This window comes from Dermacentor silvarum, chromosome 1 (assembly GCF_013339745.2).
Source record: "Dermacentor silvarum isolate Dsil-2018 chromosome 1, BIME_Dsil_1.4, whole genome shotgun sequence".
Classification (NCBI taxonomy): Eukaryota; Metazoa; Arthropoda; class Arachnida; order Ixodida; family Ixodidae; genus Dermacentor; species Dermacentor silvarum.
In genome coordinates, this window is record NC_051154.1 from 220,908,287 (window position 1) to 220,928,525 (window position 20,239).

General features: G+C 48.7%; 1 protein-coding gene across 2 annotated transcripts in view; it reads left to right on the forward strand.

The window, feature by feature from the left end:
* The window catches only part of LOC119436781 (uncharacterized), a 94,531-nt gene that overhangs the window by 43,512 nt on the left and 30,780 nt on the right, over window positions 1–20,239 (forward strand). Inside the window, exon 1 of one of the 2 annotated variants that reach the window (XM_037703770.2) lies at window positions 14,525–15,740. The exons of the other annotated variant lie outside the window; for it this stretch is intronic. Coding sequence (XP_037559698.1) covers window positions 15,687–15,740 — 54 coding nt within the window. The 5' untranslated portion in view covers window positions 14,525–15,686. Of the gene's footprint in view, window positions 1–14,524; window positions 15,741–20,239 lie in introns of those variants that run through there. 2 annotated transcript variants of the gene reach the window in all.

Consider the following 20,239-nt stretch of genomic DNA (forward strand, 5'->3'; position numbering starts at 1 on the left):
AGTCAGCTGCTGGAGCCAGTACATCAAGACCGTGTGCCGAGTAGTGTACAAGGTTAGCATATCCATGCCAAAATTTTGCCAAGGCACATCTTCACATCTTCCTTCCTCGTACCAGCCGAAGTACTGGAACTTAGAGGTCAGAATGCGTACACTGGTAACGTGATGTCCTATGCCTTATTTCACGCCATGTCACAGACAGAGCACTCAGGAATGGGCTCATTGTCTTCTTAGTATGTAGCTACGGTAAACTGCGTAAACCTGATAAACGAATGATCAGACGCGGGAATATCGCGACATTTTGAATATGGGTCGAACAGGTACTATAGAGGGGAGGAGGGTGAGAGAGCGCTTCACCGTGCGCGAGTGGAAAGATGGGCGAAGGAAACTCTGGGCTAAGGCATCTCTTTATAGGAATGCGAGTGCACGAAGTCGCCACAAATCCAGCCGCTGCTCCCTTGGTACCGCACGTATACACGAAGCGGCACTTACGCGCTTCATGACTAGCAGTGCCGTTCGCCGCGCGTCGCGATTTATTCCGCGCCCGATCGCAACTCGTTTTCGCTTTTCTTCCGCGTGTCTCGAGCTCCAGTGGGGCGCTAACACCGCCAGGAGCATCTGCTTCTGCTGCTATAGTTTGCAAAGGAATCGGCGGGCGGCGCAGCTGCCGGGACCCACGGCGGCCGAAATCATTTCGCAGCCCCGGGCATCTCGCTAGTATCCTTAGCCGCTTCGCTTATATTGAGAGGACAAGTTTGCCGCCGAGGTCGCGGAGAACAAAAAAAAAAAAGTTAACGAAACGCCAGAAAGCGCCGCGACCGCTTTCCTCGTGCCCGCTTGTGGACCGCGATGCGTGGATAACTTGTATACGCGCTGCGCTCGCTGCCGTCACCGCGAGCGCGCGGGATCAAAATGAAAAAGAAAGCGCGCCCACGTAAGCGAGGAAGGGGACACAGCATGCGCGCGGTGTTTGTGCGCGCGCGCTCGTGTGAGCGTCGTGCCGGCGGCGCGCTTCGCGATCGAGCGCGTTCGTTCGGACGCTGCTCAGGAAACGCGCCGATGCAAGAAAGGGCCGTGTGGCGTGACCAACGGGAAAAGTGGACGCGTGCTCCTCTGAAAGCTAGGCATGGCTCGCGGCAGCGGAGTAAACGGGGGGAGGGGTAGGCCGGCGGGTGCAGCGGCGTGACATGGCCGAAGATGGCTACGGCGGTCGCTCCTCCCGGCCCGAGCGTGCAGTGCGGCAGGACTCCTTTGAGGAAAAGCGCGAATTGGGCGGAGAGGGACGCGGAGAGACCGAGAAAGATAGCGGCCAGTTGAGAGAAAGAGAGAAAAGATAACAGATCTACGATATGTATTTAAAGGTTCGTTCTCCTCGTGTGTCTCGCGCAATGTGCATCCGCGGAGCAGGGGAATGGGTGTAAGGTGAATTATCGGAGGTGAAATGACCTTGGCCTGTTTTGATCTCGCTGGGCTGTCGGTTTGACGTGACCATTCATCATAACTAAATAAAAATGACGTTTAGGACGAATATCCTTGAATAACGTATCTATCGAGCGCCTTGATGTGTATAGGGGAGGAGGCAGACAGAAGTGAAGCGGAATAGATATAGAATTTCTGTTCGAATTAATTTCCGATCGCGCTTCGTCACTATCGCACTTGGTCACGTGAAAACCAATCAATCAATCAATCAATCAATAAGTGCACATCTGGCCCATTACGGGAAGACTACCCTTCTCAGTTCCGTTTACGTTGACGTGTTTCATTCATCGTAGCGGTGATGGAAAGCACGTGGTCTCGTACACAGCTGTGGTGTACACGGATAGGTCGTAAAATACCAGTCACTATAAGTGCGTCTCATAAGAAACACAAGATTGTATCGCGATTTCACCGCAGCGAAAATGGAAGGAAAATAGCTTCGCAGATGTGTTGTATATCCGTGCAACTCATGCACCAAAGACAGTGAACCTGTGCAAAGGCCCTCCCGCATGCACTGTTCGGAAGTACTAGGGGGTCTGGTTTGTCACTGCCCGTAATCTACCCAATATTTTGCAAACTCTTCGCTATATCCGGAGCAACTCCTTCGCTGTACTCGAGTCTTTTCAAAGCCCCCCCCCCCCCCCCCCCCTTCACTATTTCCGAACTTATTACATCTACACTCTCCGCTCCATCCGACGCATGTTCCTGAATGTTCCCGGGCGTCCGGCGGCACGTTCCGACAGCCTGGTCATACGGCCACTTCAGGGTTGCGATGCTCGCTGAGTGATGGCTCATCACCGACGCCGACGTCCAACTGCGCGTTCTCACAGAGGCCGTGGTCACACGGCCGCTTCGGGACTCCGACGCAGGCTGTGTTCCTGCCGGTTCTCTGGCTGACATTTTCATATCGCGATCACACCGCCACACGTTGCCGCCGCCATACGAAAACCATTGTGGAAATCCACTAAATATCGGAGGTCGAAACGAAGCGAAAACGCCGGACAAAGCAAGAAGACGCACGACAGAACGCTGACTTGCACGTAAGGTTTAATGCGTGTTAATTGCGCATAGAAGACAAATACAGAGCATGCGTTAGGACGCCTTCAATTAAATCTGTTTGATAAAGACATTTAATTTTTTTACGTATGTCCACGTGCGCGTCTGGTTTAGTGGCACTTGGTATGGAATCACCTTGTCAAGATTTCCTTCCCCTTCCGCTGCCCCATTTTTAGTTTATTTACATACCGGACGCATCACGCAATAAACGTTAGTTGCTGTCCACCTTCTTGCCTTGTCCCGTGCACGCTTTCGCGCTGTTTCGACTACGATATGTACCCGCGAGCCCGTGTCAACGTTCTCATCTCCTACATATATAGCTTCGCCGTAAAAAGTGAATCAAAATGTCACTCACCAAACGCATAAGTGGCATCGACGAGTTGTGACCTACGCGCTGTCGCTTGGCGTATGTATACGTTCAGAGAAGGTCCGTATCGAGTAAAATTCCTAATCACGTGCACTGACGTCCCATTTTCTCAGCCTCACTGAGAGTCTTTCTTTCGTTTTCGTTGCTCGCGAAAGAAAGCGTTCACCCGAAGTGGGTGCCAGGACATTGGATTGGAAGTCCTTGGGTTTTAAACCCACTGGGCCACGACGGCGGTATGAAAGAGCTCAAACCGTGGCATAGCACGCGTGCGTGAGAGCAGGTGCGCGCACGCCGGTTTTCATTAGGTCACAGACTCAGGAATGAAGCGGGCTTATCGTATAGCCAAGCTTACCATTGTCTTTCGCGCGGTACTTCTCTCTGCATGCACCTCGCCTCGCCAGTTTTCCAGCAACAAGAATCAAACATCGCCTTCGTCGATCGTCACACGAACGCGTCGTCTCACAGTGTGTGCATTCGCATGAACGTGCATTTCGGCACTTGCAGCCTAACATAGCTTGTGACCTGCGCGGTGCATAGCATAAACACTGTATGAGCTTACATGTTGCGTAGGATGACAATAAAAACGAAAGCTTTAATTCACACAAGTTCCGCCACGTGCGTTGTTTCTGTGTATGTTTTGCTTTTTTATCCACCCCCAGTCGCGCTAGCAGTCAAAGTTTTGTTTAGCTGAGGATGAGGAAGGGGCCTGATGATTACGACGACAGCGTAGAGGAAAGAACGCCACGCACGGACACACAAAACCCAGTTTCGAGCTTTTAATTGCTTTCATCAGTAAAATAAGATGAGGCATTCCCATTTGGCTAAACGAAGTCGTCACTTCAGCGTTACAGTGCATTGGATTCAGGGATATAGTCGGAGTCTGTTCAATAACATGGCCGACTTGCTCACTGGCCATTTTTATCTTACACTTCACCAGCCTCGATTTCTTCTGACCCTGAGCTTCTCTCCAAGCCCAGAAGCCAATTCTCCGACGTGGCATACGTACATTTATACCCCCACGTGGCTGCATCTTTCCCTGCAATACTTCACGAATGGAGAAAGTTTGTCTTCGACTTCGAAGGCTTCGGGCTGGGACGGACCTGACACCTTCCCTAGCCTACGCCTGGGCCTGGGGATCTGTAACTAACAACCCTGTAACGTGTCCTAAGTGTCCGGCTCCTGTGTCTATGGCGGGAATTCATCGCCTTCTCTGGCTGTGCCATGGTACCTATACTAAGGATATTAGGCACAAAATGCTCAGGGAGGCCAAACTCAAGTGAAATGTTCCATGGGCCAGAGGGCGATACGAGTACACGTTGTATATACCACAACAGTGGTATATACCATAACAGCGGTATATACCACAACAGTGTATATACCACAACAGTGGCTGCCGGGTCATTGCGGTATCTCCGGCAACGACCTGGCCGGCGAAGCTGCTAGGAAAGCACACGAAGGAACAAACCTTGTTTATGTGCCTTTATCGAGGACTGACGCAGCCCAACACCTAAGCAAGCTTGCGCACCGTATGACATTGGAAAAGTGGCACACACCTGAATTCACCCAGCATCGGTTGTATTCTCTCGACACATCTAAGCAACTGCGGCTGTTACCTGGACTTCCGCGAAGTGAGGAAACAATGCTGTGACACTTACGCTTGGGCGTTGTATTCACCAATGCATATACGTGTTTTATTGAAATGGCTGATAGCGCCGAGTGTAATGCCTGCTGTGTCGATGAGACTCTAGAAAACCTACTGTGTTACTGCCCATCTTTTGAAAACGAAAGACATGACCCCTGCACAGCTCTAAATAAGCTGGATAGAAAAACCGTTCACCTTGAACAAGATCTCGGGACCATGTCCTCACATATCGCAGCTACAAATGGCCACAAAAGTGCCGCTGCGGTTTTTAAAAACTACAGGATTGAGTGACCACCTTTGATCCTGACTGAGTCACTGTCCAACTTGCGCAGGTGCAATTTGGAATCAGCTAGCGCAAGACATGCGTAATTGGGGATCGCAGGGAGAGGCCTTCGTCTTGCAGTGGACATAAATATAGGCTGATGATGATGAGTCACTGCCAGTGATATAGAGCAGAAAACTGTTACCACGTCAACGATATCCACAGTTGACTTTCTCTTCTTCTTCTAATCTTTCCCGCCCCTTTTCCTTTCTTCCAGTGTAGGGTAGCAAACCGGGCTCAGTCCTGGTTAACCTCCCTGCCTTTCATTTATCATTTCCTCTGTCTTTCTCACAACAAATCCCGTTAAATGATTGCTGCAGTACCTGCGTCACACATGGCTGCATGCGTGTATTTAATGCCCCTATTTCGTCATTTCTTTAGCAGACATATGCAATGCTACAAATCTGCAAAAAAAAAAAAAAAAACTGTTTCGCGTTGACGAAGCTGGATGAGAACGAAAGCCATATGCGTATAAAGCTGATAGCCCACCGTTTTACGCAAATACAAGATCATTCGGTACGCGTACGTTTGTTTCGATAACGTATTGCACTGCATGGCTGGTTACGTCACTACTTGCATAAACGAGGCGCAGTAACCGGAATGAGAAAAAAAAAAAAGAACAAGTAGCGAACTGCTGTCTAGACGGAAAGCGGGGCTTCTGGTGTGCTCGCGTAGCGCTTCATAACGAGCTGAAACAGCGCGTGACGCTCTTCGGTGGGGAAGGTAGGGGGCAAGCCGCAGGCAGCGGAGCAGCGCCAAGTGGGCCACGTAAAACCACGCACCCAGGCCGCGGAGCACCGTATTCGCAGTACTTGAGGAATCAGTCGGGCGCACCGGGCCGTCTGGTTTGAGACCACGCCTTTCAAACGCTTGGTCGACTGTGATTACGACGAATAGAACACTGTCAGAGTCAAGTACGGGGTCAGCGTGACGACCACGTGCGCGCGAGAACGAAAATATCTAGAAGCGAGTTTCGGAGTTGGCTCTTGCGCTGCCAGTCGTAGCCGTATACAGTCACCGTTCTTCCTCTTCGTCATGTCGTCGCTCTTGCGGAGTGTCGCACGCGCTTGGTCGTGTGTTCAGCACGCCTGCAGGGGGACTTTACTCGCGGCGGCTATACAGAAATAGTATGCCTGCAATCAGTGCTACTACTGGCTGTTGATGTTGTGTGATAGTGCCAGCTGCTTGCATAAATTAACCTCAAGCGCTCGTAGGCGACGCCAATCAGTTGTCAGCAAGGACCCCGTAGACACTCGTCGTTTTGGCGAATCTCACATAACTTAAAAAAAAAGAAGCAGGCAGATCCCACGCCCTGTGGGAATCGATGTTATGTGAAGCAGTGTGCGGGGAGCCTACCATGTTAACGAAACGACCTTGACAGCGCCCAGACGTAGGCGGCTGTTTCATGACCTACATGACACGCATGTCATGACATTCATATCATGAGTCTTCAGGAGTTCCTTTAGCTACGCCTAAGGGACCTTAAGGCAAAAGCCTTAGTCATGCTCATCACTACGACTTCGACCAACTACCTTTAGCCTTTTCCTTCATTTAGTAACACATCCGAACCCATTCCATTGGTTTTTGGGTTTTAATCTTTTTTCATTGTCATTTTTCATGAGTCGTGCTCAGGAGTATGACTTCTACCATCACCCTTTTGTGTTTCCTTCACTTGTGAGGTAATGAACAGGTATGTGTGAGGTAATGAACAAATTATTGTTGAATTCAGCGATAACACGAAAGACTGCTGAACGCACTAAATTGCAGGTTTGATCCCAGCCGAGACACCACAGGTCCCGGATACAATGTCCCGGATACAATTTGACTACCTTCGAGGTTCTGTAACCTGCACCTAGAGCTCGGTAGGCGAGCGTCTTTGCAGCCGCGGCGGCTACAAAGACTGTCGCGTGCCGAGCTTTAGGAGCAGGTTACAGAACCTTGAGGGTAGTCAAAGTGAATCCGGACCTTCCACTGTGACGCCTCTTGCAGCCGTATTGTCGTTCCGTTATAAAGCCCACCAATCGATCATCAAAGTAAAAGTCTGTGATTGTGATGGCCAAATGAAGATAAAATGAGCTTTCTATGTACAGTCGTGAGCAAAAGTACCGGACCCTTGCGAGTGTTTGCCGAAATTCATGCAAGCGCCACCTGGCTCCACGCCGCTCCAGCTCGTGTGACGTCAATTCTTGCACACTGCACATGTACGTTCCTATATTATGCGTCGAAATGGCATGCATCCGCACATGGTTACTGCGCCGGAATTGAAGTAACACGAGCTTCAGCGGCGTGGCGCCAGGTGGCGCTTGCATGCATTTCGGCAAACACTCGCGGATGCCCGTTACTTTTGCTCATGACTGTACATATACCGGCCACCTATACTCATTTAGATGTAGGTAGTAGCTACTTGTACATCGGTCGTAATTAGTTTGCATGGAATACACATACTTGTGTGGGAGAGTAGACTTTGCTATCGTTGTCTTTGAAGTCTTATTTCACTACTTTAAATCTCATAAAAAATAAGGCGAAAAAAAAAAAACTAAAAAAAAAAAACGAAGCTGGCAGCAGAAGTTGCGGTATTCATTGCAACGGGAAATGCTGCGACGATGGTGATGAGGATGCAATGAAACTAAAGGAGACAAAATACGGCTTACTATAAAGGTAGTTACGCCTCCCTATATAGCGTCGAAGGGAAGCGGACCCGCTTGAAGAGTCAGATGGCTGGTTTCACCTGGGAATTAGCCAAATCGGGCGAGGTGCATTCACTGACTGCGGAGTTTTTCTTGAAATCGCATCCTTCCGCTGACGATTTGCCCCACACCTGTAAGTGTATTACAGAAACAGACGAGGATATTCACAACGTTCGCCAAAAGTTTCGAATCCACTGCTTGTGTGCAAGCACTGCCCTGCCTGGCAGAATGCCGGTGCTCGTGTAACACCAGTGGCAGTCGCACGCTCATTTGATTGAAGGCCATCGTATAAGGGCCAGACCGAGGGCCTCACGTCCGTTCAAGTCATACCCACAGTGGCCGCTAAACGCCTGACAAAATCTGTACGCCGACAGTGATATGATAAAAAGCTGCTGCTGCTTCCGCATACGCCATCCTTTTTTTTTTCTTTCTGAAATCAGTATAGCGGTGTGTGTTACCTTCGAGGCTGCTATAAGTGGATACTGTGGTGTATTATCACATGTAGTTGACTTAATGTGCGCGAAGCGTCGAGGTTTCATCTTACGGTAGTATAGAGCCCGCTGCCATACAAGTCGCAGATTTACATACTTCGCACATCGAAAGTGCCCTGATACATTGCCGTTTTCTTCACCCTTCTTACAATCCACCGCGATCCTTCTTCGTTTCTTGAGAGTGAGGATGCCTCCTGCTGTAGATAAAAGCTACCAGTGGCTGGCGTACTGTACAAAACATCAGAGGGAATAAAAAACGTGTCATATAGTTTTTTGAGCATTGCCAATGGTGTGCGTGCATGCTTGCGCGTGCGCGCGCGCGTGTGTGTGTGTGTGTGTGTGTGTGTGTGTGTGTGTGTGTGTGTGTGTGTGTGTGTGTGTGTGTGTGTGTGTGTGTGTGTGTGTGTGTGTGTGTGTGTGTGTGTGTGTGTGTGTGTGTGTGTGTGTGTGTGTGAAGGTGTGACGGTGTGAAGGTGTGAAGGTGTACTGATTCGTTGCCAATGTCTTCGCTAGCGCGACCGATTTCGGTTAGAGCACTGCACGGGCTCGGGCTTACCCGAAAGCCCGGGCCCGGCCCGGCCCGTGGGCCGGGCCGGGCCGGGTAGAGCAGCTTTTTCACGGGCTCGGGCCGGGCTCGGGCATGGCGTGTGTTTTTTGACCCGGGCCCGGGCCGGCCTCGGGTTTTTTGACGCGGGCCCGGGCCGGGCTCGGGCTTTCGGCGAATTATTCTCGAGCTTCTCAACTCTGAAAAACATGTATTTTTCGGTCTCGGGCCGGGTTCGGGCCGGTTTCGAGCCGGGCTCGGGCCGGGCTCGGGCTTAAGGTAAAGGGGTGTCGGGTCGGGCCGGGCGGGTAACGTAGATTATTTCCGGGCCGGGCCGGGCCCGGGTCTCGCCATAAAAGTTTTGATCGGGCTCGGGCGGGCCGCCCAATGTAAAAACGGGCCCGGGCCGGGCCGCAAAAATCGGCCCGTGCAGTGCTCTAATTTCGGTATCGGCTTCACCTTTGCCTTCGACCTTGCCTATGACGTCGCTTCAGACACAATTTACGTCCCCCTCTTCTGAGAAGTCATGTTGCATCACTCGAGTCACTGTAATGCGATAGTATAATGAGGTACTAATATTCATCCATATGACTGCATGACTTCTCCTACCTCAAGGTCATCTGTGAATTATGACATTATGATTATGACACCACTGCTGCTATCATACCTGCTACTGTCTACGTGTCTAGAATGGCATCGTTTTGTGCACCGAAACAGCAGCAGCAGAGCAATATATTTCTATTTCTTGCTTCTAAACACGATCAATATACACCGCCGCTTTTGCTGTATGACATACCATCCAGCCACATTGGTCGTGCACCCAGCTATCGCTATAAAGCTCACTGCACAGTGGACATACTTATCACTAAATAACCACTGTATACCGTAGCGATCACTTTATTACTACCACTCCCATGCAGCGCAGTGTGGGGGAGACCTCCACGCATTCCTGTGCGCCCGCCGCCCACCCACGCCGCCACCGCTGCTCCTCCAGTCACATGCCTTCTTACGTCACATCACTCCGCCTCTCCTCCTCCTCCTCCACCTCGTCGCTCTTACCCCGCCAGTTGCTCCGCCGAGGACACACCTCCTTACATCCCCGAAAGCCTCTGGTGGCGGTGTTGCCACAGGTAGGGTCACCTGACAGACTGGGCCAGCTATTGCTCCGCGTTAGCGTCTCTTTCCATTAGTCCATTCATTCAAAGCAACACCTAATGTATAAGAAGCGACGACTCCTCGGACAATTATGTGTTTGAACAAAAATGTTGATCTCTCTCTCTCTCTAGCAGAAGTGTCGGCAGAATGCGTGACACCTGCCTGCACGCTATTCGCTGTCTTATCGCGGGTCTTTCGTCTATCTTGCGCTACCCGAAGTTATGAATCTGTACCAAATAGCCTAACCGCAGTGCTCGGTAATGCCCTTCCGGGAAGACTAACTGCTCTACACACGCGTGAGAAAACCATCTTCTTCTCGTGAGGTTGAGGTGCTTCTACAACACAGAAGCGCTGGCAGGACTTGGCAAAGTATGCTCCGTTGCACTCAGTAAAACTCAGTTCAACGCCGAAGGCCACATTTTGATCTGCATATAATGATATCGTCTAAAAGCTTTGGTGAGGACACATATCGTGCACGGCTATTAGGATCGGGCCACCAACTTGTTTCATTACACTGCCTCCAGGATGGAGCTACATTAGAAACACGGCGACAATGACCCACCTTTGATCTGCATGATGCTAGCCCATAAAAAAAAAAAAAATCGACTTAACCCATCTCACGATGAATGCCGACGTTAATGCGATTACCGCCGAAGCAGCATGTAGCGACGCACTGCATTGACACCGCCGAAACGCGTCATACGAGTATACGACGCGTGTACGCAGCCGGGGCGATCCTCTCTCGCACACCTTTCTTGACACGCTGCGTCATCTAGCAGTGATCATTTTATACGGGGTGATCATTTTCAAGTTTTACGGAATTTTTAAAACTCGCCTGTGGCAGATAGCGTAATTATTGTCCTCGAGCTGGATTATTCGAAGAGGCGAACACAAATAGCACGAGAAATCGAAACACATATTCAACTGATTAACGAAATTTCAAATAATTAACTTATTAATTAATTACATCACGGCACATATTGTAATTCACGAATTGCAGCCGGTAAGGTTGTAAGACGTATCCACTTGAAGTAAATTTCCAAGATGACACCAGTTTCGAGATGTTATTTCCCAAAGTGCGGGACGAAATACGTGTGCGTTCCAGTTACATTTGTGCTTCAATGCATGAAAGATGGTTTTGTTTAAAAAAGTAAGTGGAACAACAGTGCATCTTTACGGCGTGTTTGATGGCGCATATCTCTAAATTGGTGTCATTCTGGAAATTCATTCCAAGTGTACACGCCTTCCACACTCACCGGCTACAATTCCTAAATTGCAATGGGCCGTAAAGTAATTAATTAAGAAGTTAATCAGATAATTTTTAATTAGTTGAATATGTGTCGGTTTCTCGTGAAAGTAATGTCCGCCTCTCTCAATAATCCAGCTCAAATACTAAAATTATATCGGCAACAGGTGATTTTTGCACTTCCGTGAACCTAAAAAAAGGATCACCCCGTACATTTAGACAAGATTGTCTGAATACGTGTGACGTGGGCTCGATTCCGCCCAACGCCAGAGAAATGTTGAAGGATTTCTTATGTCATTGAAAAGTGGCGCAGTGACCCAAGTTGGCGTCAAAGAGGTTCATTGAAGAGTGGCAAGTTGGTCCGACACGCTGGTTTCGAACATGCATTCTCTCAGAACAGAAGCCCCTGTGCTTTACCCCTTAGATCTGAAGACGTGTTTACCAAAGTTGGCGGGAAACAGGTTAGACGCGGACAAACGGACATACTGCAAAGTGGGTGTAGTTCGCTAAGAATGCTAATCACACTTAAAGAATGCATGAATGTCCCATAAGTTGGGTGCATGGCCTCCGTTTACGCTGTTATGTAAACCGAAAAAAATTAATCACATGAGCTCTTTGCTGCCTCATGTATGGGGGTGAACGTGCAGAGTTTTCAGGTACTTCGCGCGCGTGACCGGACGTGCCGTCAGACCGTACATGCCGTCACTCGGTGTTTGTAAAATGTATCGAAGCTACGCTGCGAGACGGTACGCGTCAGATCCGTCGGCGGAACCTGGTCGCAACGCTCCTTTAGCGCAAGCCTGGCTCTTGGAACGTGAGTGTACCGTGCTTTAGGCGTACGTTAAAGGACCCGCGGTCGCGCTTTTCTAGCGATGTCTCCCGCTCGATTCTATCATCCACCATTCACGGCCGGCTGATCGCATTGATAACATGAGTGGTGTGTCGCTCTGACCACTTACGAAGTGCGATAAACGCGAAAAGTTATAGCATCGGAAAAGGCATCGCTACAATATCGCCACCCAGGCGGTCAAAGTTAAACCGGAGCCCTCCCGTACGACGTGCCTAATAGCTCACAGTTCAGCATCCGGATGTTAGGCCACACAGTTTTTCTTTCTCTCTCTCTCTCTCTCTCTCACACTTTTTCTTTAAATACCCCTGAGAGTGGCGGCTCGGCCGTCTGTACCTTTATCTCCTAAGGGCACGGTATCCTCATTGTGCCTCGGCAGTGTGAATTTGGTGACTGCTAAATGAAATAACGTGATCCGTTAATGTATACGCTGCCCGGAAAAGAGGTGTTTGCTGCCATGGGTGTAAAACCGGCCTATTTATCCGTCGTTTGTTCGAAAGGAGCACGCTAACGTGTTCTGTGTCGAGCCTTCTTGTTTCCTCCTCACCGTTCCTTCGTGTTACAAGCACATTAAACTCGACCTCGGCGTCCCGACATTTAGGTCAGACGTTCAAGACCACCTCGGCGCAGTTTCGTTGAATCAGCGACGCATCCGTGCATCCAACTTCCGAACGACGACTTGTGTTTGCCATTCCGAGCGGCCCACACCGCCTTCTGAGTTTGCATTCTTCCTCCGCATTCGTTCTTTTTCCGTCGGAAGGAAAGAGCGGAGAAGAATGTAAGACATGATCTTGACCTCCTGGCTTCGGCACCCGTGACGTCCTCTGCGGGTGTGTGTGTGTGTTCACCTTACTGCAAGCAGATTGGCTGGCGCCTTCGGCTCACAAACCCTGCGTAAATTTACATTCCTCTGCTCGGGCAGGGTTCAAGTTTGGACAGTTACTGGCAATGAGAAAAAAGTAAATACCGGCAAGTGTCCCTGCAGACAGCCGCTCAGCAGGTAGGACACTGAAGAGAGAGAAACGAACCCGACCTCTTCGGTCCTCCTTCCCCTGTTTCCACCGCCGGCTTTCGCGCGAAGGAAATCGCTGCAACTCGACTTTACGGTAGCCCGTCTGCCCTCCTTACCCGATCGTTTTCTTTTTCTTTCTTTCTTTCTTTTTTCTTTTTCGCGAAAAACCTTCTCGCCTCGGCGACGTAGACGTAGGCCGGACGGAACCACCGAAGTCGCTGCTGCTGCTGCTGCTGCTGCTGCTGCTGCTGCTGCTGCGAAGTTTGCGCCGGCCGGGCCTGCCCCCACCATTCGTTCGTTCCGGGCACAGGTAGCTGCGCACACTGAGCGGAGCGGAAGTATTCCGCGCGTCTTCGACGGCCTATTCTCCTCCCTCCCCCAGAAGCCCCCCAGAACGCCAACTTGCGCCGGCTGCTGTCGGCTGCTGCTGCTTGCTGAGGTCGAACGGCCGGGCAACCGGTCAGATGTCACGATCGGATTGCGCGCGTCCGTCCGTCTGTTGCGGGCCTCGACGGGTTCCGGGAATGCCCTCATTCTTGTCTCCGCGGCGAAGCGCCGGTCGGTTGGCAGACGCGTGTTCCCCGGTTAGCGCGGCCGCCGTTTAGTCGCCTCCGGCGTTTCCTTGGGCCAGTACCGTGGGTCGTGTGCTGCCGCGATCCCGCGTTGTGCGTGCTATACTCTTGTTGTGCGCGGACAAGCCGACGCGTGTTGTATGTGGCACCGAAAGGCAACCGCGGACGGCGGACGTCTTGTCTTTCCGCAGTGAGTGGCCCGAAGGGAAGAAGGGTCGAGCTCTATTGTCCATCTCGACGAAGTGCGGTGTGCATCTGGAATCCCGAAGTGATCTATCCCGCGCAGGCGGAACAAAGGCCCGGCCATGGCTTGATTTTCATCGCCATCCTGATGTGTGCAGCTCAGATCACGCGCATCAGCCGAGGTGTTCATATGAATAGACATCACTCAGGTTTAAGTACTCGCTCGTGCAGTCCACTTTCGCAGTTCCGCAGTGGGTTACCGTGGTGGTGACTGTGGTGGAGACCGGAGCGCGGCTTTATGCACAGCAGCACACGTAGATTTGTATCCGAGATTGGCCCCAAGGAATTTGTTTTCCAAGTGAAGATTTTTATGACGATAATACGGGCTAGAGCGTTTGCGTATTCTCTGGGTTCTCATTGAATGTACTTATAAGGGAAGCGTGTGTCTGAATTTTACGTGTGTGTGTGAAATAGTCCAATTGAGCCTTAATTTTTTTGATGGCAAGGATAAAATTCAAATCTTCGTAGCAAGGACATTCATATCTTCGTAGACTTCATATGTATAGTCTCATATTGTTTTGTCTAGCAGCATAGTTTTTCAATTATGTGCGCCTTCACTGTTTAAAACCGATTGATCCCTGTGCTTGAGTCAGCGTTGTTACGTAATATAGCATTCCTCTAACGCTACTCCAGGCCAGCTCGGTCCATCTAGGTGCGGTTGCTCCAAGAAAACACAATTATACTGTGCATTCTTCGCGCAGGTCTCGTGCACTGCACGTTAAAACGTTCTGGAGTTTACTGAACATTCTAGAACGTCAGAACGTACTGTGTTATAACGTCGCAGGGTCGTCGTTGCATAGAGCATCCTAATTATTCTTGCAATTTTAGTGACGACGTCTGCACACCTATTTGTCACGTGCATCCTCTAGCTCGCTCACTGTTGCATGTTTGCATATTTTGTACTCTCGTGTTCACTGCAAGAAAGCGCTAAGCACAGTGTGCACATGACTTGCACGCCGCTTAATTGGACCACCTAGATTATTTTTGTAACTGGGCTCCGTGCTTTTGGCAATTCTTAGGATTTGTAATATATGTCGGCAAGTTGTATCTCTGTGACTAATGTATTGTTCGCCCTCCTGTCCACATAATTTGTCATTTCACCCTTTAGACTCGAGTTGAGCTATCTTTCTTCTGTTAACAGGGAAGCCATCTTCCTGTAGCGGTCCATTTTGTAACATTGCGAAGTCTGGCTGTTATATTTTATCATAAGTGACGGGTTTCTCGGCCGTTGAATATGAGCTGTTTTACTGTTCCTACAACCTACAGGCTTTGATGAGTAAGTGTCATGAATGGTTTTACTTTCCATTCCAGGCCAATACTTTTCTTCTGTTCCTAAGCATGTTGCGACAATTTTGCGGATATTTATTCACACAGAGCAGATAGAACGAAAACTCAAACTTTGGTCAAGTAGGCGTATCTTGATACCGTTTACGAATATTCAGTAAACAAATCCCGTGCTGTGCGTGAATTTGTCTAAACCAAATCAGTGGATAAGGTGACAATAGATCGTAACTGATCTTACTAATTTGTACCGCATTGAACTTTTCAGCGACTCGTACTTTTTCACCAACCGCCTCAGCAGCATTCGAGTGGATGTGGTGTTGCACATACGTGTATTGTCAGCATTAGCACGCAAATCTTCCACTTACACAGAATGCCAAAAGTGTGAAGGCAAATCAGGCTCAAATCCACATGGAGTTCCAGAGCTGACACTGAAACTGTACTACAGCGTGGATAAGTAGCAACTCGAACCAAAGTGTGTGGTAATTTCTCATAACATTGCAATGTTCGGTGTGCTTACTTGAATCGCATTTCCTGTCATTGGTCTCTGAGCTCGGTGTTTCACGCGTAAACCTTACTCTGTGCGTTGGGGTCGTGGTGATGCGCTGCCAAGTTTGCCCTCGTACCGGCTCGAATGCGGTGACCATGTTCTTCAGAAAATTCCGCGTCACCGTGAGGACTAGAGACATTGACTGCGAGTGAACTTTGTGTATCCGAGCACTTCAAAAGCTTTCGAAGAAAAACGGAGATGTACTCCACGGATCGGGAAGATCAAAAACTGCCCTGCCTCTACGTGCCACTGGTAAGACGAATGCAGTAATGTGTGTTTTTTTTATCGCCTCGATTACTTAGTCCATATGCTCGAAAACACCCTGTGCTTTCGATGTCATGTCGGCCCGAGTGCTTTTTTTATTTCTTTCTTTAATCATATAACTGAGAATACTTCTATCTCACATTAACTCACTACACTCTGCAACCTCCTCCCGCCTCCCTTCTGCGGTGTGACGTTAAAAAACCCCAGGTGGTTAAAATTACTACGGAGCCGTCCACTACGGTGTCCCTCTTAACTACACCTGCCAACTCTCCCGAATTGTTCGTAAAGTTTACGAATTTGAGCGAGGTTTACCATTGTATGAATGCTGCGTCAAGTTTTACGAAAAATAGGTTCACCCCGGGGAAATGTTTTAAACGTGTCGAAAGACGGGACGTGAAAGAAAAAAAGAAAAAAAAAAGAAAAGACAAACACAAAAGGCACACAAGAAAGAAATTGTATTGCATATGTCACCCTCTTGTAGCAGCACTAGTTGCTATATGCTAGAGGGGTACTTGCTTCGAGCAAGCTTTTTCAGAGATGTTCTTAAAGCAGGCGAAACCATCAACAACAAAAGCGCTGAATAAGTCAAAAATTATGTGTTTGCCAGTCTAAAGGTAAATCACTATTAGTAAAAATGCGCATTTGTATACAATAAATGGTTTGCGCTCAGGTCAAGCATTAATATAATGCTTGCTTTCACCTCCCCCTCCCCCCTTCCTTGACGTGCCCGCAAAAGTTTTACGAATTTTAATGCTCATAGGTTGGCAGGTAGGCGCATAACCCGCTGTGCAGTTTCGGGACGTTAAACCTTACAATTTATTGAATTGTGCGGAGTGTGAGTGTTCTGTCTGTCCAATATCACAAAAGAAAGAGAGAAAAAAAAATGAACACAAAACAATACAAAGAAGAAAAAAAGAAGGGTGGACATTTTATCCAGGACATCCTTTGTGGCCACAGCCTTTCTAATGTTTCAGCGAACGTACTTATGCGCTTAGTTAACAAGATCCCAGTAGCACGTGAGCAGATTTGTTTCTGTTGGAACGAACGACAGTTGCTTTTGTCGTAAGTAGCGCAGCGTGCATGAATACCAGCGGCGGAATCAGAAACTAGGTAGAAGCAGCTCACGTTGGCCAGCATGACAACAGATCTTTAATGCGCTTAAAGGCGTCCCCCCCCCCCTCCAGTAACACTTTCTGAAGCAGAAGGTTTCCTTTAGGACATCGTCAATATGTTATCTTATCGCGCCCTATAGATTTATGAGCCGACATTAACTTACGTCACTGATATGCGCGAATTATTCCCACGAGAATCGCCCTTGTGGCGCGCTATGAGCGACACGCAATCAAGCGAATGAAGGCAGCTGGTGTAGTTCGCGAGATCATCGCGTTTGGTGTCCTGCACTAAGCGTCGCATGCGACATGAGGATGTGACGGATAGAAAAAAGGGACAAGTTAGCGGACACGGTACAGCGTATAGGGTGACGGGCTAGATGGCACTGCATCTTGAAAGCGGCTGCGCTTGACACACACCGGACGAATAGAGAAGGCCAGTGTGCCTTCTCTCTTAGTCCTATATGTCTGCGAAATGCTGCGGTTTTCAAGGTTAGTGAACTGTGTTCGTCTGAAAGAAATCGGCTCACAGAGTCAGAAACGTGGAGGTTGGTCGATGCTGTCGTAATGGCGGACGTTTCGCGCTCTTATTGAGACGCGCGAGATCTGCATCTCCCGAGGCGCGCGAACGAGACGGCTGCTGACACCCGCCCTGAAAAGGTTGAACGCGCCCACCACGGACTCCGTTCGCTCAGTAGCTGACTCGACCGACCGACCGATCGATCGATCAATCAATCAATCAATCAATTAGTGAATTAGTGAATCAGTGGGTGAATCAATCAATTAATCAATTAGTGAATCAGTGGATGAATGAATTAATTAATCAGTGAATCAATCAATAAATCAATCGGCAGACAGAGTACTGTGAAACAGCTCTAGTCTGGCCATGTGACTGTTTCACAGTGCTAGTATCGAAGGGTGTATTGGGAGGGGGGGGGGGAATTAGTATTTTTCCCGATACCGTGAACTTTTTCTTCATTCTCATCGCATTTAATTAATTCTGTGATTTTAATTTCACGCGCCGTGGTGGCTCAGTGACAGGTCGGGGGTTTGATTAGCTGCCCTCGCATTCCCAATCAGGACTGTCCGACGAAATGCATGGGCGTTCCAGTCAACTTTCTGCTTCAATGCATGAAACATCGTTTTCCTCAAAAAGTTGACTGGAACGCCCATGCATTTCGTCAGCCACATTGAAAATTAATATATCGAAACTGGTTCAGTCCCGAGAATTCATTACAAGTGGATACGCCTTGCGAACTCGGCGGCTATAATTCGTATATTGAAAGATGTGCCGTAAAATAATTAATTAAAAAGTTAATTAGTGTAATTATGTTAATTATTCAATTAAGCGCTTTGATTGCTCGTGAAAGTAATGACTGCCTCATCGAGTAGTTTGGATCAAGGATTGTAATTGTGCTATCTGCCACAGGAACTTTTTTTTAAATTTGGTGCAGCTAAAATGAACCACCCTGTATATAATACAGGGTGTCCCAGCTATCACGCAGCACGATTTAAAAAAAGAGGAACGGCGTTACGCGAAGCAAACCTAGTGCGTATTGTTTCCAGTACAGTGGAGTAGCCGCCAGTATTTTTTTCGTTACTGAGATTTCAATAATTAATTTTAATTAATTATCTAACTCGAGAAGTACTGTCCTAATCATCAAAGTGTCAATGAGAAAGTTGTAGAGCAACATGAAAAACTCCCGATACAGCTTTCTGTTCCTCAATACGTGCTACATAAGTGTGTTTTTCCGAGTGTGAAAGAAGCCCGCGAATACACGCAGAATTGCTGCACGACTGGCCGCTCGAGGCACTTTGCGTGCATTTGCGGGCTTCTTTCACGCTCGGAAAAACACTTTTATGTAGCACGTATTGAGCAACGGAAAGCTGTATCGGTAGTGTTTCATGTTGCTCTAGAACTTTGTCATTTACACTTTGATTAGGACAGTACTTCTCGAGTTAGATAATTAATTACAATTAATTAATGAAATCGCAGTAACGAAAAAAGAAATACTGGCGGCTACTCCACTGTACTGGAAACAATACGCATTAGGTTTGCTTCGCGTAACGCCGTTCCTCTTTTTTTTTAAATCGTGCAGCGTGATAGCTGGGACACCCTGTATATATATATATATACGCGCGCGCGAACACACACGCACCACACACATACAACACTCGTGCGATTTGTTGTCGCTATCTGTTTTTCCCACTTCCTGTAGTATTTCTTTCCTTCGCTAGCCTGATTCCGAGACTTGCGCTGCTTAATTACGGACGCATTATGCACTTTCTCTTTTAACTCGGTTGCGGTGCATTGATATATATATATATATATATATATATATATATATATGTGTGTGTGTGTGTGTGTGTGTGTGTGTGTGTGTGTGTGTGTGTGTGTGTGTGTGTGTGTGTGTGTGCTTTCTGTCTCCGTTAGGTAAGTTGTTTGTCTGTGTGTGTAAAAATTTTTTTGTATACTTTACCAGCGCACATTTCAAATGAACTGAGCAAAAGTGGGTAGAATCAACCTCATTTTCATCCAACGTATAGTTTTTGCTTCTCCGAAAGGGTTGCGTTTTATTTTTCGTTCTTGCGGCTGTGTCGAACGGGCAATGTGACAAAAAAACAGACATGCTGTCAAGTCCTGCAGAAAATGGGGCCGTGACGTGGAACGCGAAGAGTCTGAATATCTTCTGAAAAAAAAATGTGGTTGATCCCTCCTATATAGGAATCGGTATAGAACACGAAAGTGAAACGTGTCTTCACAGAAGTAGTGTAATGTTTATTGCACATTGATATATAAGTGTTTTGTGGCTAAAGCGCCCTTAGGCGTTGATGCACCCACGCTGACGCCTGGTGGCACGTCTCCTCCATCACGACTACCAACGTCGATGACCATGAGCAACCGTCGTGCATATGGAAGCTGCACTACGCTGCACACGCTAGCACAACGCGAAAGACGAAGCACGTAACTGACACACTAATACAACGCGCAAGACAAAGCACGTAACTGAATCGTCACCGAGTCAAATCAGCGCGTACAGCGCGTCGTAATTGCAGCCTCCGCGATCAACTTCAGAAACATTTTCAGAGCTAATTGCGGAGGCCACGCTCCACTGTGCTGAGTACGGTGAACGCCACCTAAGTGGCGTTGGTAGTGCTTCTTGATGCCAGCGTCCCTTCGAATGCTGGCATCGAGGCGTCGTAGTGCTGAGACCACCGAAGCGTTCACTGTCGGTGCGCGTTAGTGTCATAATGCAGTACTTCTCTTTTCTGCTCGTAGGCGGCGGCACCGCCCTGAGCAAGAGCGCGGGTACACGGAGGAGTGTTAGATATATAAGGCGCGTCTGTGTAGCTCTCTGCAAATGCGTTTGTGGCGCA